This window comes from Marmota flaviventris, chromosome 12 (assembly GCF_047511675.1).
Source record: "Marmota flaviventris isolate mMarFla1 chromosome 12, mMarFla1.hap1, whole genome shotgun sequence".
NCBI lineage: Eukaryota > Metazoa > Chordata > Mammalia > Rodentia > Sciuridae > Marmota > Marmota flaviventris.
Window position 1 is genome coordinate 94,850,868 of NC_092509.1, and position 18,449 is coordinate 94,869,316.

General features: G+C 40.3%; 1 protein-coding gene across 1 annotated transcript in view; it reads left to right on the plus strand.

Annotated features, from left to right (window-relative positions):
- Positions 1-1,449: 1,449 nt before the first annotated feature.
- Positions 1,450-18,449, plus strand: part of Nmnat2 (nicotinamide nucleotide adenylyltransferase 2) — a 138,219-nt gene continuing 121,219 nt past the window's right edge. The window contains exon 1 of the mRNA XM_027935025.2: positions 1,450-1,534. Within this exon, the coding sequence (XP_027790826.1) occupies positions 1,450-1,534 (85 nt within the window). The remainder of the gene's footprint in view (positions 1,535-18,449) is intronic.

Genomic DNA, 18,449 nt, shown 5'->3' on the forward strand with positions numbered 1-18,449 from the left:
TACAATGGCTAGAGTACTCTTATAAAAATGGAAATTATATATTGCTCCCATGATTAAAAGCTTCAGCAACTTCCTTTTGTTTTTCTACTATAGGTTATTCCACTCAGAAAAACTTCTGACCCATTATCCTAGCTGACAAGTCCTATTTAATTTTACCCTGCTCACCAATACTTTTTATTCGGTACCAGGGATTGAACCCCCATGCTTAACCACTGAGCTATATCCCCAGCCCTTCTTTTTGGAACAGGGGGTTGAGCTTTGCGAACACAAGGTAGAGGCTTTGCCACTGAGCTACATCCAAGCCCCCCAGCCTTTTTTACTTTCTATTTTGAGACAGGGTCTCACTAGGTTGCTTACAGCCTTGCTAAATTGCTGAGATTGGCTTCCAAACTCGGATCCTCCTGCCTCAGTCACTGGGATTACAGATGTGGGCCACCACACCCAGCACCAACACAGTCTCTACCGCTTTCCCCCATGCCCATACATTCTAGCCAGAGGAACTTCTTTCATTTCTATAAGCACAGGACACCTTTCCCTGTCCCTGAATATTTGTACTAGCTACTATTATTTGTCTAAATGATCTCACCTTAAATGTTATTTCCCCAGAAAGGCCTTCTCAGACTACCTGATTTTTCCTTCTTATCCACTCTGTTTTGTCAGAGTGAATTGCATTCCCTTACAGTGTATTGCACACTAGCCATTTAATATTGTCTTTCTCTGTCTCTCTTCTTCCAGTATAATATAAACTCAGTAAGGAAGTGGGCTTTGCTTTATCATCAGGATTCAAAATAGCACATAATACACAGTGAGCTCTCAAGAAACATTCATTGAATGGTAAATCTTTGTCTCAATATCATATGTAGGATCCTAATAGTTTTCTAATACAGATATAGCAACTCTACATATTCTCTCAAACTGATGGGGTTGTGGCAACCTGCACAAAACGGGCTGATGTAGCAGGGGAAGAGGTTCATGTTCCTCCCTATTTCTTGATAAACACTAGGTAAAGATATGGAGCCAATTCGCTAGTTCATAATCATTAAATATAGAGCTCACACCATGCTTTAAGTATCCATGGTTCTGGGCTTGAGTAGCAAGCCTTCCTTGTAGATAAACTCTAAGGAACACAGTGATGGAGTTAAGTGGGGTGAGGAGGAAAGAAAGGGTAGGGAGGGGCATCAGAACCAGAGATACGAAAGAGGCTGGAAAAGAAAGAGAAGAACTGAGGATAGACAGCGGAGAGCAATACAAAAGCAGACTCGCATCTCGCCGGAGCTGCAAGCGTTAAGGGGAGGCTGGGAGTGACGCGGTTTGCGTCTGGAGCGGCTCCTTGGAGTCCACAGCATCCACCGCCGGAGCCTCGCCTTCCTTTCTCCCTCTGCAGACAGATCGAGACACAAAAAGAGAGGCAACCAACCCCTAAACCAGGGAGAGGGACCTAGCCGCACCATGACCGAAACCACCAAGACCCACGTTATCTTGCTGGCCTGCGGCAGCTTCAATCCCATCACCAAAGGGCACATTCAGATGTTCGGTGAGTCCTCCCGCCTACCCCGGAGGCGGCTTCCGCTCTCCTCCTTTCGCCGGCACCTGTGTTTTCCTGGGCGGCTGAACTGCAAGGCGTGTGCCGCTCCAGAGGGGTGCGCCGGCTGATCTGGCTAGTGCTAGGTCAGTCACCTATTCCTGGCTCCAAGGAGGGGACGTAGACTGCATTTTCCAGACTTCGCTTGCTCGGGGCCAGACCGTCTCGCAGGGGGCTAGAGGGTGGGGGAGGGGAGGGGCTGGAGGTGAGTGTCTTTTGGGGTCGGGCGGGGGTTCTAGGTTGGAGAATTGGAGTGCCGCGGTGCGGTGGTTTGACTTCTTGGCGGGCGAAGATCCGAATGGGGACAGAGGATGGGGCGCGGAGAAGGGATGAGAGGGTTGGAGATAACGTGCTGTTTGTTTAGGATGGGCAGAAAGCTCGAAGGAGTTAAATATGGACACAAGCACACTCGCACATGACACCAGCGACAGGGACTGGGGCTTCAAGGAGATTAATATAGGGTCTGAATGACGAGATTAAGATAGGGTCTGAATGATGAGATTAATATAGGGTCTGAATGGTGGGGCGGCCCAGAGGCGAATGTTTGGGGATTGTGGACCAGGTATTGCTAGCGCGAGGTGGATACTGAATGGGGCGCAGGGTGGAGGTGTTGCTGGCCTGCGAAGATTTGACTACGTGGACCCGCTGCCTAGGAAGGGGAGGGGGCGGGGCGGCCTCTGCGGGAGGCCGTCTGCGAGTCGGTGTTGACAGATCCGGGCCCAAGTTGGCCGAGGCTCTGCCCAAGGCGGCGATGGCACGCGAAAGGCTCGCGGCGTGCGAGTGAATGTATGAATGTGTGTGTGTGTGTGTACGTATGTGCGCGTGAGTGGTGAGATGGGGGCGCACCATCGCGCGTTTGTTTCTTAGAGGCTTTGGGGCGTGGAGAGGGAGAGAGCGAGCCGGGGCTTCTGGCTGCTGGTTTAAGGTCCAGCAGAAACAGGGGGAAGGTGATCGATCGATGCCTGTTGGAGACCTCTCGCCACCGGTGGGGAAACCACGCGGCTTAGCTGCTGCTCCAGTAGGACCCAAAGGGGCAGGGTGTGCGCTTTTAGATCCTAAGGGAGGGACGCGAACTTGAAATTGAGGAGAAGTTAGAAGTTGGGTGTGCTTTTTCCAGGGACTCACGGAAATAAGGAGTAAGCAAGAGTGAGTGCACTGGAAATGGATGGGACCTGGTGGGCGGCCCTCACCCGGCCCTTGCGTAAGGCGCTCTCCAGAGGCGGCGGTGCTGAAACGCAGGGCGCGACAGGCTGGCTGCGGGCACACGTGTTCACCCGAGTCTGAGAATTGCGAGAGATTTCTTAGGGCTGTTTGATGAAAGCCGGATCGTATCTGTAAATCCGTATCTGTAAAGACCCCGCGAGGCGATTTAGGCTAAAAATACTCTTGCCTCTAAAACTGAAAGGTGTGCCGAACTGGGGCCGCTTTTCAAAAACCCCATGAAAAGAGTATAAGACTACTTTGAAGCAGAGGGCAGATCTGGTAGGCATTTTTACATGATCCAAGGAGGGAACCTGAGAGAGAAGTAGCCATCCCTTCCTCGCTATTCCTTCAGCTTTTAAAAGAGTTTTATTTGGAACTAATGCCAACTTGTCTGTTAAATAAAAGTTTTTGTCTGTTAAATAAAAATGTTCCAGCATCAGGGTAGATCAGAGCATCCTCACCAGTCTTCTAAAGGGTATCGGTGTCCTAGGAACACTCTACTTTCACTTTCTTTTGATTCTGGTCTTCCACTTAGCCTCCTTTACCTCTCTGTCCATATTTCCTCTAGCCATTTTATTTTGATTATCTTTATGCTTTTCCCTTGATCAGGTAAGGATAAGCTTTCCTCGGCTCTAGGAATCTAGTGGGCCAGAGGGTGCTGCTCCTCCTTTCTTCTTGGAGCTAAGGATGTGGTTAATTCTGCTTGTTTTAGATCAGAAAAGGGACTGAGATTTAGAGGGAGAACTAGGGACTCTGTCCTGCAGCTGAAGAGAATTTGATAGCAGTGATAAAGGCTTTTGTTAGGGAGATGCTGAGCTGCCATGAGCTTTGAAACTAGAATATGTGAAAATAGGTGCAGATTGCAACAGAATAGACCAAAGGAGACTTTTGACTATGGTGATTATTTAGTTGGTATCAGCAGGAGGACCAGGCAAGAATATCTGTCAACAAAGTTGCCCATTAATTAAGGACAATTCAAAGAGCCACCCAGAAAAAAGATGTGATGTGCTTTCTATGACTTTAAGGAGCTTATTACCTAATTAAGGATTTAGCTCACAAACATGTGAAAAGCAAAAACAAGAAGACAAAATAGATATTTAAGTATATGGGGTAAAATCTCTTATTGGGATCTTTGAACTCTTAGTAAATTTTGACATTCACTTTTTTAACTTTATTACAGCTACTATGTTTATTATTATTATTATTATTGATTTATTTTATGTGGTGCCGAGGTTTGAACCCAGGGCTTTACAACATGCTAGGCAAGTGCTCTACTACTGAGCCACAATTCATTTTTGTAGAGCAGTTTCTGGTTAACAAAGCTTTTTACATCTGTTATGTTACTTATTCCTACAAGAACTTTATAAGAAAGGCATCATTATCTCCATCTTACAAATGAGAAACTGATATCAGAAGTTAAGTGACTTTCATGAATCCACATGGAGAACAGGTAACAGAGTTGTCTTGAATCCCACATTCCTGGTCCTTCTTGTAGAGGCCTCTGTACTGCATGAAAGGCAGAAGGAATGCTCACGAGTTTACTGACTGCTAATCCCACAAATACTTTATTTCCTTCAAACATATACTAACAGATTAGAATGAAATTGACCATCAACCACATGGGTTCCTAAATATGCATCTCCTTAATAGCTTTTTCCCATCTCTAAAGAAAGAAATTATCCATGAACTATTTCCTTCTTTGAAATGTTTTGAAATTTTTTCTACTTCAAAACGCAGAAATATTTAATGCAAGTAAATTATCAAACTTTCTTTGAGGTGACTGAAATTTGTAACAAAATTTTTAAAAATAGGTGGCCAAACAGGACTTTGAAATTAGATACCTTTATTAGAGCCCATCTTTTAAAATCCAATTATATACCAAGGGAAAAAAGAGAAAGATTACAAACAAAAGAGTGGCATTTAGAACTAGATTCATGCTTCATCTCTGTAAAGTAGCCTTTGTACAATTCTCCGTACATTTTCGAATGAGCTTTCCTTTTATTCTGAAAGAGAAAGGGGTGTTGATATTATTTCTTTTATTTGTGACTACAGAATTATATAGGAAAAATGTGATAGAGATATTTGACACCTCCAGACTCAACTGTAACTAAAATGTTTTCAGGGATGAGTTTTGGGTAAAGTAAACCTATAAACTACTGCTATCATATTTTAAGGGTTTGCCTCATTTCATAAAAAGATAATGTGAAGCTAGATGTTGATTTTTTATATGGTTTTTTTTTTAAAGGAGAGAGAGAGAGAGAGAGAGAGAGAGAGAGAGAGAGAGAGAGAGAGAGAGAATGAATCTTTTTTGTAGATGGACACAACACAATGCCTTTATTTTTATGAGGAGCTGAGAATCGAACCCCGGTTCCACCCGTGCTAGGTGAGCGCTCTACCGCTGAGCCACAATCCCAGCCCTAGATGTTGATTTTTAAATGTAAATTCTTAGTTTTTACAACTTTAAAGAAATATATGCTAAAGTATAATCTGTACCATATTAAAGTGTAACTTCTACATACTTAAAAACTAAGAACTTACACCAAACATTTTTATTGCTGTATTTGTCAATAAATTCACCACTGGGAAGTCAACAAGTTTAAATACAAAAGTAAAAAAGGACTTATAGATTGGTTTGACCATAAAAACTAGAATTAGGGGAATTAGTCACAGCAGAAATATACCCTGTTTGTTAATGATTTTGCAAAATAACTGGATTTTCCAATGTTTCTGTTTCAAAATATACTTACTTTGAACTGTTGAATCCATTGAAAAGACACACTATCAAATCCTGCTCCTCTTAAAGGGTAATGAAGAGGGCTCTCTACTTGTTGCTGTTGCTATAGTTAGAAATTGTAAGAAAAATGAATTTGAGTTGCTACTGATATATAGAGAGCTGTTAGAAATCAATAAAGTGTTAAATATGCTTGAAATGCGTATGTAAAACATCAAAGCACAGTATTATACTTTAAACTTTTATACCACTATCTCATTTGCTCCTACCTTAAGAGATAAACTGGATAACATTATCATCCCCTTTTATACATGGCAGAGCAGAAATACAGACATAAGTCATTTGGTCAAGGTTATAAGCAAAAATCAGGAAAGAACCAGTTCAGGATATGTAGACTCTCATCTATGATCCCCTTTCTTTATTCCCCTATAATGGCAAGAATGATATTGAGATTCACCAACACTTGAGGAGAGGAGCCATCTGAATTCAGCTGTCAGCAAAGGGTAATGGGAACTTTACAATTTTTTCCTTGACAACACAGGCCCCCAACAAAATATGTTCAACAAAGATATCTGTTCCCAGTCTCATATTTATAGCAAGAAAAGACTTTTCTTAATATGCTCATGTTTTCTATTTAACATTCCCTTCTATCCATACTTCCTCCCCACTCCCTGCTACCTCAGCTAACACCTGTTCACCTTTATTTCTCCGAACATTTTCTCTTATTTTACATCTCAATAAGTGGCACTACCTTCATCCTGTATAATTGTGTGTGTGTGTGCCGGGGCCTATATGTATGAGGCAAGCACTCTACCAACTGAGCTATATCTTCAGCTGTTCACCTTTAGATTTTAGCTTCACCAGTAGTTTCTCAGAGAACCTCCACTGACCCCTACATTAAGTTTAACTACCCTGACATTTGCGCCCACATCACTTTATATTTTTCCCATGCTGTGAGTCTCAGCTCATGTTTTATGACTGTTTTCCATGCTAGAGCTTAATCTCTACAGGGTCAGAAACAATGCCTGAAACAATTCTCTGAAACTTCTTGCACTGTCTCACACATGAGCTTTTGCCTGGTTTCATCATTGGTACATTTCCTAGTAACTAGTATGAAATAGACTCCCCCAATGGTTGTTGACTAGATAGAAAATAAATAAATGTATAGTATCTTGTGCTAAACAGAGGAATGAGCCTCGTTCAAGGGCTGGTATGATGAAACAGGGAGTCATGCGTGGTATGACAGAACAAAGAAAAGTTCAGGATGGCTCGAGGTAAGACTAGAGAAGTAGGTGGGAGTCTGATCAATTATGAAGGCTTATAAGTCATGTTAAAGTACTCAGACTTTATCCTGAAGATATTGATAAGACATCGCATTGTTTTTTAACTAAAGGAGTAAAATAGGCATATCGTTTAAATTAAGATTTAATTGGATTTTGAATGTAGGTTAATTAAGGGTAAAAATGTGATGACCACTTAGGTAGATATCTCAGCAACACAGGTTTAAGACAGAGAAAATGGTCACCCAGCTTTTTTTGGTGGTATTCAGAGTACAGAGTGAAATTTGTATGTTTCTGTTCAAGGTAGATAAATAGAAAACTCTAGAGGAGTTTGGTTGATAGGAAAAGTGAAAAACTCATATTTTTTAAATTCTAAAAATTTGGAAATACATGTTCTAACCAAGCACTGATGCAAAAGAAGAAAATTCCTAAATTCAGTCTCTTTGTAGCCAGAGATATCGGGTCTTATAATAAAAGCTCCCAGTAGGCTCCTGTTGAATTAAAGTTCTTCACACAAGAAAGACATTGAAGTTCACTAAAAATATGAAAATTGAAAGATAAAAGAATGGATTTTTTTGGTTTGTTTTTAGTATGAAATGGGAGAGAATCAAGATCATAATTTTTAACATTGAGGTTGGGGAGTTGGGCAGAGTAGATAGAGTTCACACAACCCATCCAAAACTTACTTGTCACTGAGATGATGGCTGTAATAATATGCTCAGGTAGATGTTTTGGAATCTACCTCACTTGTTGTTAAGTGGATTGTCCACCAAGGGAGGCATGTGGATCACTTGTGGTAGTTTCCCTGACAGTAGCTGTGTCTGCTTATGACACACAAGAATGGACCGAAAAAGGAAATGTTGATATTTTTGTTTACATAGACAGATTTGCTTCTGTTGAATTCACTGACTGAACCTCATGTTGACAGAAGCAAATCTCCCCTCTAGGGTTCATCCCAAACTAAGAAACAGGATGTAACCAAGAAGATTGATGTTTTAAGTTTCAAAATGAAGAACTATTTATTTTCAGTTTCTCTTCTCTTTTTATTTTATTTGATATCATTCTACATATCGAAGTTTTTCAGTTTAGAATTAAGAGACTCAAACACACACACACACACACACACACACACACACACACGCTATTGAGGATTGAACCCAGGGCCTCACATATGCTAGCCAAGTGGTTCCACTACTGAGCTACAACCCCAGCCTAATTTTATTTTATTTTTATTTTGAGACAAGACCTTGCTAAATTGCCCAGACTGGTCTCAAATTTGCAATCTTCCTGCCTGGCCTCCTGAGTAGCTGGGATTATATGCTGTGCTATGTACCTAATTTCATATGCTTTTTAAGAAATAGATTGATGCTTCCTACTGCAAAGAAATGATGAATGTTGAAGAGAGAAATGCTAACTACCTTGATTTAATCATCATACATTATGTACATGCATTGAATTATCATGCTGTACACCATCAATATGTACAATTATTATGTGTCAAAAAAAGGAAACAGTTTGAGTTCTTCTTTGGTAGGAACATCCTTTGAAATGTTATGAATCTCACAGAAACATTTATACACAAGTTTCCAATGTTAGACCAACTCAAATGAACAGCCTAAAGTGTGGAAGCAAACTAAAAAGCATAACCTGCCAACACTCAAGTTTGAACCTCTCTGTTTCTAAGATACCCTCAGACATGAGAGGATGAGAGGAAAATATAAAACTAGATGGAATGTGGATGTGTGTGTGTGTGTGTGTGTGTGTACACATGTATATATACACATATAAACTTACACATAGTTATTTTTCTATTGATAGCCAGGAGTTGTGGAAATAGTCTGTGCATGACTGGAAAAAAGAATGATGAAAACACAATTTTGAAAATGTTTCTTTGAAAAGATTCAAGTCAGTCCGTGTATGTGACCTCACCCCATCTCCACACTGCTAGGCCAGTGCTTTACCACTGAGCTACACATGTAGTCCTAAGATTCAAGTCTAAATTTTATAATATCCTTGTTCTCAGAGCCACCCATACAATGTTCTATATGTGGTCATTGCTTAATTAATCTTTGTGATACTGTAAAATACTCTTCCCAGTACAGTTCTCCTTCAATTTTAGAGTTCACATACCATGCTTAATTGCTCAAAAAAGATCATAAATACATAAAGGAATGCATTAGAAATTTTTCGGTATTTTTTTTTTTTACACTCCTCAGTACACAAAATTTTTGTTTAACTGAAGATATTTAGAGTAATTCTCTAAGATTTTACAAACTAAGACCTAGGGTACAGAAGTTCATTTTTACAGAGAATTATGTAACTATGGATATGCTTCATATCTCAATATGTGTAAATGCAGCATCAGTTCACAGGAGAGAAGTTTTCCATTGCCAGAGATATTCCAATTATAAGCATTCAATTGAGCGGAATGCATTTACTTTTTTTGGGTACAGTTTGGCAGCTAGCCTCAGAAGTATTTTAGCTTTAAAAGATGTTTCAACAGCTTACATGGTGCGACCAAGGCCATTCTCCTGACATTGGCTCCCTCCTTTTGTATTTTATATCTCCATGATTTATGAACTCTGCAGCAAAGGCAAATGCTATAACCACTACCACCAGCAGCATCTTCCCCTTATCACCCTAATAACGGAGCTATCTTATATGAGCTTTTTAAAAATCCTACTACCATTCAACTGTTTTCTAGTAAATTATGTATCACATATTTTTCTTCAGTCTTAGACAAGTAAGCCAACCCAGAAAATTCTTATACTTCTGGAGACAAGGGTTAAAAGGAGGAGGGAAGGAGGGAACCAGACTCAGAGGCCAGTCCTGGGAGTGGTGAGCGGTTGCAGCCCCAAATCACTCTTCTGCTTCACTGTCTCCTGCATCCTGTAGCCATGCTGCCATCCGTGGGCCTCATTTAATGCTTACCAGACAATAGGAACATAAGCAAAGTATGCCCCTGGATAAAGCTGAATGCTCATAGCTTTTCATTTCTTCCAAATGCTTAGGCCAAAGATCTTGAACTAATGCTTACTTCTTCCCACTTTTTCACCTCTGTCTATGCCAACAAATGTTTGGGGACCTATCTTCAAAATATAACCAGGATCAACCATTTCTCTCCATCTCTACAATGCTGGAAAAGCCACTGTTATCTTCATCCAAATTATAGCAGTAAACTTTTTCTTTTTTTAAATTGGGAATTGAATCCAGAGGTACTTTACTACAGTGCTACATCTCCAACCCTTCTAATTTTCCCTTTTTTAAAAAAAAAATTTTTTCTTTTACGTTGTCAATGGATTATTTATTTATTTGTTTTTTTATATGTGGTGCTGAGGCTGGAATGCAGGGCCTCACACACGCCAGGCAAGCGTTTTACCACTGAGCCACAACTCCAGCCCCTTAATTTTCATTTCTTAAAAAATTGGAGACAGGGGACTGGGGATGTGGCTCAAGCAGTAGCACGCTCGCCTGGCATGCGTGCGGCCCGGGTTCGATCTTCAACACCACATAAACAAAGATGTTGTGTCCACCGAAAACTAAAAAATAAATATTAAAAATTCTCTCTCTCTCTCTCTCTCTCAAAAAAAAAAAAATAAATTGGAGACAGGGTCTTGTTAAATTGCCAAGGCTGGCATGTGATCCTCCTGCTTCAGACTTCTGAGAAGTTGTTACTACAGACACCCACCACCACAACTGAGGAGTGTTTTGTTGAGAGCACCAAAAATCGCTGGGATTAAAAGCGTGCATACCATGCCCAGCTCCATCTGGATCTTAAACTGCTCTCCCTTCCTTTACCATTGGACTTAATACTCAATTCTTTTTTGTATGTGGTTCTGAGGATTGAACCCAGGGCCTTTTGCATGCCAGGCAAGCACTCTACCAACTGAGCTATGTCCCCAGCCCTCAATACTCACTTGTTAACAAATAATCAGATCAATCCTTTAAAATGTAAGTGAGGCCTCTCAGTGTCACCAGTTGCTACGCGTGCATGTGGAGGACCGAGCTAGCTCGCAATAAACACCTCTTTGCTGCTTAAAAAAAAAAAAAAAAGTTAAAATGTAAGTGAGGTCATATTGCTCCTTTGCTCAAAATCCTCCATGGCTCCTCCTCTTGCTTAGAGTAAGAATCAAAGTCATCCTAATGACCTCCAGGCTTCCTTGATCTGCCACCTTCCCCATATCTCTTCTACCTCATTTTTAGCCACCCTCACTGATCTTGCTTCAGCCTTTCTTTGAACTTAATGTTCCCTCTGCCTGGAATGCCTGCGCCCCAAGTCTAATTCAGTATCCTCTAAGTCTTTGCTCCACTGTAACATCCTTCTCCTCTTCCACTGGGTGGGTCATACTCTACCCATCGCAGAATTTTAATTGCACCTTGCACACTCCCAGTCCCCGACCCTGCTTGGCTTATGTCTCTTTTCCCTTAACTCTATCACCTCTTTACAAATATGTTATTTCCCTGTTTGTCATACTTATTTAATGTCTGTCTCCTCAGTGAGAATTGAGCTCCTCGAACACAGAGGTCTTTGTTTAGTCGGCTGACAAATGCATCTCAGGCTCCTGGAACAGCACCTGGCACAGAGTGGGTGCTTGATTATATGTTTGTTGAATGAGTGAATGAATGAAATCTCAACATCACCTACCATCCTTACCTCAAGACCCCAGGAGACTAGTGGCACAGGGTAGAGTCACAAGAGGACTCGGTGGCTGTTAATTCATTCAATACATTTTATTGAGTTTTTTTAATGTGCCCTGGCACATTAATAAAAGTAATGACATTCTTTCCTATGTCTCAGGGGATGATCTCTAGATCTTGCACTAAACACAGAAGTTCAGGTGACTGGTATAATGAAGCAGGTGAGAACGAGGTAAACTGACACATAGAGGAGGAAGCTGTCACTCTGGACATGGGGAAAGGGCCTTCAGAGTAGTTATTAGTGAAAGCATCAACTTGAAAGTCAGAGCTGCCCATATAATGGATGAAGATGGCATTCTGGGCTGAGAGCAGGATAAATGTGGAGCCCCTCATATCGTGACATATTGAGAACTTCCCAGGAGTTGGTTACAAACCTGGAGTGTATATGGGTGGGCAGAGGGGAGGGCAGAAAACAGGTTGGGAGAAGGCCGTATCAAGGGGGTCAGATTCTGCCTGGCACTTATAGTGAGCCCTGGAAGGATGACAGGATGTGGCAGATGTTGGGCTGCCACCCAGAATGTCAACATTCCTTCCATTAGCACTTTACTAGGGATATGCCCCTGTGATATTATCTAAACATCTTAAAAGTTATTATTTCTGATCATCCTTTGAAATGAATCTAATTTATTTTCTGAAATGGAACCACTGTACATTGTATAAGCCATCTCTACTAATGGAATAAATAGGTAAAATATAGTGCTATACATCTCCCCAAAACACCAAGAACAAACAAACAAACAAACAAAAAACCAAGGATCCCACATGAGAAGCGCTTCTCTCCTGGATTCTAAACTTGCCTCCTCTTGTGCTTCAGTGGATGGCTCCTGTTGTTTGAGTCTTCTCAGACTTGGCGAACTCACTTCACCCTAATTCTATCTTCTGTGATTTTGTAAAACTTGGATGTGCGTGCCTGATTTCTTTTCCATAGGCTAAATTGTCTGAAAACTAAGTACAACGGAGACCCTTTCCTTTGATACTTGTTTTAGTTCTAATTCTAGAGATTTTGAAAAAGATATATATTTCCAATCTTGCTATAAAACTATGGTTTTTCATGACTTTTTGAATTATTACAATATCGTTATAAAAACTCAAATAAGTGACATTCCAATGAGAGTTGGGCTTCACAATGCTTTATTCCTCAACATTTTTCTAACCCTTCATCTTGGTACTCATTAAGAGGTGGGATGTTCATTTCATGGAGCATTGAGATGAAACTATATCAATAACTATTCATACTATTTTTGAAATAGTTATGGGCCTATAATACTTAGCAGCATGTGACTCATCATGTGAACTACAAGTGCTTTAAAATAGGCAATTTTTGCGGGGCGTGATGGCACATGCCTATAATCCTAGCTTTACAGGAGGCTAAGGCAATTGGATCTCAAGTTTGAGGCCAGCCTGGGAAACGTAGCAAGATCCTGTCTCAAAAATAAAAATTAAAAAAAGGACTGGGAACATAGCTTAGTGGTAGAGAGCTTGCCTGGAATGGACAAAGTCCTTGGTTTAAATTCCCAGTACAGAAAAAAATAATTAGAAAATTTTAAAACAAGGCAATTTTTAAGGAATTAAAGATTGTTATTGATTACAAATTAAAATGAAGAAAGAATGATTTTGTAAATATAAATCCAATAATTACTTTATTTATCACGAACCAATCTTTCTAAGCAGCATTTGAAAGTTATTTACATGTTATGACCCAGGGAATCAAAGTTGATAGGTAATATATGATTTTTCCATGCTGTGAACAATGTGGATAAACAGTAGGTAAATATTTCAGTTTGTCCTATTCATTTTTTTCTCTCTATGTGGAAACTAGTAACTGAATTGGTTTGTGAATACATTTAGTCTCTTGGACCCCCATCTGTAAACCAATATAACTGAGGAGCTAACAAACTGTGGCCTGTGGCCCAATGCAGCCACCTGTCTTTGTAAGGCATGAAACCTCAGAATAGCTTTTACATTTTTAAATAGTCAAAAAAAATGTAAAAGAAGAATATTTTGTGATGCATTAATACTTTATGAAATTAAAATTTTATTGTTCATAAATAAAGTTTTATTGGCATATAGCCAATACACATTCACGTGTGTATTACTTATGGCTGTTTTTGTACTAAAATAGCACGTTTGAGTACTTGCAAAAGAACTATTTGTGTCCATGCTTCATAGTCCCTATGCAAAATCTAAAATATTTACTACTGGACATTTTTTATAAAAAGTTTTTTAGTTGTTGATGGACCTTCATTTAATTTATTTAGTTATATATTGGTGCTGAGAACCGAACCCAGTGCCTCCCACATGGTAGGCAAGCACTGGACATTTACAGAAAAAGTTTGCCCACCCTTGATAGAACCCAGCCCCGGGAGTTGGAATGAAAGTGAATCAAGGGTTCTCAACATAGGAAGTGCAGTAGAAGTCCATTATATGGACAAACTCTTTAATGAGCAATTTTCAGTCTAAACTAATCTCTAAAAAGACTCATTTAAGCAGCAAATGTAGTTTCAATTTCGTGAGTGTCATTTTTCTGGCTGACTGGGTAAATGATCATGTTCACAATGGGGATGATTTTCTGGCGTTTGGTTTACACTGGACGTTGATTAGCCCCTCTGGCTAATGTTGGACATTTATCTGCTATTAAACATTAGGTATACTTCCCCATCCTTTTCTTGATTCTCCACTACCTCTTTTTTTAAAAATTTACTATTTTATATACCTTGTGTTTGAGAATTTGAAAAACCTAGCACATCATTTGCATAAGGCTTTTATAGGCGGCTCTTGCAGTCACATCCAGTTTTTCTGCAGCCTCTCACTTCCTTTGGAACTTTGATAGCACTTGCTTTGTACCTCTGATATAGCACTTAGCACACTGTGCCAAGAATCGTAGCTATTTGTGTCCAGGCTTCATAGTCCCTCTCGGACTTAGTCCCTTGCCAGGATCTTTTGACTTTTTAATATCTCCCAAGGTGCCTAGCACAGTGCTCTAAGCACATGGAAGACACTATAAATATTTAGCAAATGAATGAATTATTAAACTGTTAGGAACATTCAGAATTGCAACACCAAGGCAAAATAGGTAACTAGAAAAAGTCAAGTATTTGGAAAACAGAGATTCATGTAAGAGAGGCTCAGAAAACAAGACAGATAACAAATACAAGGTGCCAATGATTCAGGGACTTTAAAGGTGAGATAATTCTTGCCTTCAGATAGGAAAGTTAGAGCTTGCTAAGCTGGAACCCCCTCCCTGAGTAGAGTCTTCACAAGTATGGTGGTCACAGTGGGAATCTGCAAGTCATGTTGGGGAGCTATTAAGTATGCAACTTGGCAGGAATTGAATCCTAACACTGTCCACTGGAGGTTTTAGTCAGATGCATGGTACATCTAGAAATGGCTTCTCAGTGAGGTGGAAGTAGGTTTGAGGTGGCAGAGGAGTTGAATTTTCTCTTTTGTATATTCACAGTTTTAAAAAGATTTTATGTACATGGTACCCACTTTGAAAATATTTACTAAGAACAAACAAACAAGATAAACATTCCTGGCTTGTCAATTTTAAGTTTTCATTTTTAGAAATCCTAGAATCTCCATTTGAAGGAGATTTCAAAAATCATGCTGATATTCATCCAGTCCTGAAATCCTCTGTAAAACATCTGCACAGTGTCTGTTCAATTTCTGCCTGACATAGAGGGGATGCACTATTTTTCAAAGCAGCCAAGGAGAACTTGGCACAGTTGTGTTTTTCATAATTGTTCCTTCTTTTGGACGGACACTGGGTTTCCTGAGACTTTCATGCATTGGCCTTAGTTCTTTCCTTGGAGATCCAGGGAGCAGGTCTCTTTGTCTTGTACTTGGGAGACAAATAGTCAACACAGCTAACTCCATCTTCCTGGTCAATCTTTAGGTTTCCTTCAGCAGGACATGCGTTACCATTTCTTCACAGCACCCTGTCATCTTCGAACATATCCTCCTTGTCTTTATCCCTCTTATGTTTAATTCACGATGCAGTATTGATGTGGTCTGATGCACTCTGAATTACTGAATTTAATGTAGTGTTTATTCCCTTTATTGGTGCTGTGTCTCTCTTTCTACTTGAATCAGGTAAGGTAAGCTATGACTACCTGCATAAAATGTCCTGACACTGTGAATAATTGGTCAATTTGGCAGATTGAACTGCTAAACTAGTCCAATTTATTTTTTAAAAATCTAACTGCTATATTGTCAAGATGTGCTGCCTTTGGAACTTTGCAGGTCAGAGCACATGCTTAATTGTATGAGATGTCAACCACACACTGGGAATGACATCCTGCCTTTGAAAAAAGAAAGAAACTCTGCAGGTTCCTAGACAAGGAGTTTCTAGATTCTGGAATCAAATTTGATTACAGAATCAAATTTCTTGATATTTCATTGTTGTCCCCCCGCCCCCCAGTCCTAGGGATTGAACATAGGGCTTAGTGCATGCTAAGCAAGTGCTCTATCTCTGAACTAGATCCCCTTGTCTTTCTTAAAATTTTATTTTGAGACAGCATCTATATACGTTTCCCAGGCTGGCCTCAAATTTGTGATCCTTCTGCCTCAGTCTTTGGAGTACCTGAGATTATAGGCACACGCACCACAATTGATTGGGCTGTATGTTTTTTAAAAATATATTTTTAATTGTAGGTGGACACAATACCTTTATTTTATTTTTTTAAATTAATTAATTAATTTATTTTTGTGGTGCTGGGGATTGAACCCAGGGCCTTCTATATGCAAGACAAGCACTCTACCAACTAAGCTGTAACCCCAGCCCCCTTTATTTTATTTTTATGTGGTGCTGAGGATATAACCCAGTGCCTCACGCATGCTTGGCAAGCACTGTGCCACTGACCATTGTACTCAGTTTTGAAGAGTTCTGATTTTGTATGTAGCTCCTTCCCTCACCACCATCCTGTGAATACTGCCCTATTCCAGGATTCCCATGAGAGTGGAAAAAATTCCCTTGTTTTCTGCAATGGTTACTTTGTCCCAGCAGAAGTGGGCAGTGTCACATTTAAATTGTGCTGGTGGAATCTTCAAAAAAAAAAAAAAAAGTCATTTTTCTTATGGAAAATCCCAAACAAATGCAAAAGTAAACAGAATGACCCAATGAACCCCAATGTACCTGTCACCCAACTTCATTAATTATCAGTTCGTTATCAATCTTGACTTATTGATTCCCCTGCGCACTCTCTGACTCCTTTCCTGTATTATTTTGAAGCAAATCCCAGACATCTCATGTTTCCAGGGGAGACCCTTTTCACTGGTATATAATTGCTTCTCTTTCTGTCTTTTCTCCATTAACAGACGGGGTCTTTTTCCTCCCTGTATTGTTGCTTGACAGTTTGGGTTGCAGGTGGGGCTGGCGTGGGGACAAGGTCTAATTCCCATCTTTGAGCAGATAGAATGCCTCCACTCCAGTCAACAGTCTGTGATACTTTAACATCAACATTGCCTTTAAAATGTGGGATTTATGGCCATTCCCATCTTTCTCCCATCGTGGGGTCCTCTCAGGCTTCCCTCCAGAGGAGGGCTTCCATTAAACACAATGGGCCATTCTTCCTTGACTTGGAACATTCAGCTCTTTATCCCTTGACATTCAAAGCCATGAATGTGTGAGATGTTTCTACATCAGTGGTTCCCAAGATGGGGGTCTCCAACACCCATGCTTTCTCATAAATCAGACTATGGATCTAGGAACCGTTTCCAGTGTTTCTAATCACACATATTCACCCTCAATATGGCATACTTGAGTTAAGTATCAAGTTTCTGAGCTTTTGCTTGAATTATCCGTTTGGTTAGGTGGATTCATACTGATCAGGAGTCAGGATTGGTAGCCATGGCTATCTTTGGTGAACAAAAGAATGGGAACAATTTTCCTTCCATTCCTTCACAGGAGGAGAAAAATAATTAAACAAATCCTGTTTGGTGACAAGTTTAGCCCCTGTAATACCATTGGAATTCTTGGCTTGTTTGGCCTGACTTTAAACTCTGTATAAAATTAAAATAAAACCTTTTTTTACTGGTTTCTTAATCCTTCCCTTCTGCTGCTTTAAATCAACTTTTCAACGTGTATTGTCTTGCGTTTTGTTATCATTTGCATTTAAATGTCATGAATAAAGAACTCCCCAGAGAATGTGAAAGCCCAACAGCTAGCCCAGTAAATCATAGGGCTATGAATATTCATTTCAAAGGTCTCACTTCTCCACGTGAAATTTGCGGTCTTTGCTGCGCTTGTTTAGACTGGTCTTTGGTGGTTTGGATTGAGTTCCTACTGAGCTCTGACAGTGGGCGGGGAAGGAATTGGAGAGGAAGTAAGGACAGTCTCCCTTCTGGCCTCGCCAGCTACAAGGGTGCTCTCAGGTAGCTCCCCCCACTTGCTCCTACTCCCCACTCAACGCATCTCTCTCTTAGATGCAACTTTGTTTACTTCAGTCTTTTGTGACTTGTAAAAACTTTTGCTTAAAGAAACGAAGAGAAAAAAAGTATTTTTGTAGTCATGAAAGGCCTAGAAGGTGGGGAAAAGGAAGAAGAAATGTTTATAAGCCATCATTTAATTATTATATGACAATAGCTTGGGAGTATAGTCTGAAATTTGGGAATTAAAGAGACCTGGAAAGAAAAAAAGAAAATTCAACATGTCGGTTAGATCACCCTCGGCCCCTTTTCTGTTTCCCTTTTGAACCTGCCTCAGAGGCCTTTGTGGGAAATGGAATCACCTAATGAAGCTCATTTTGTCTTGGGGGAGCAGAGTGGGGAGCTTGTTGGCCTGACATCCCTGACACTGCAGCATTTTCTGGCTTGTGTTGGGACCAAGCTTGTTCATCCCTTTCAATAATCACTGTAAACTCACAAGTGAGCTAATGTTTACCGAACTCTACTATGTGCCAGTTGCTGGTTTAATTGCTTTCCTTTTCTTAGCTCATTTCACCCTGAAAACAATCCT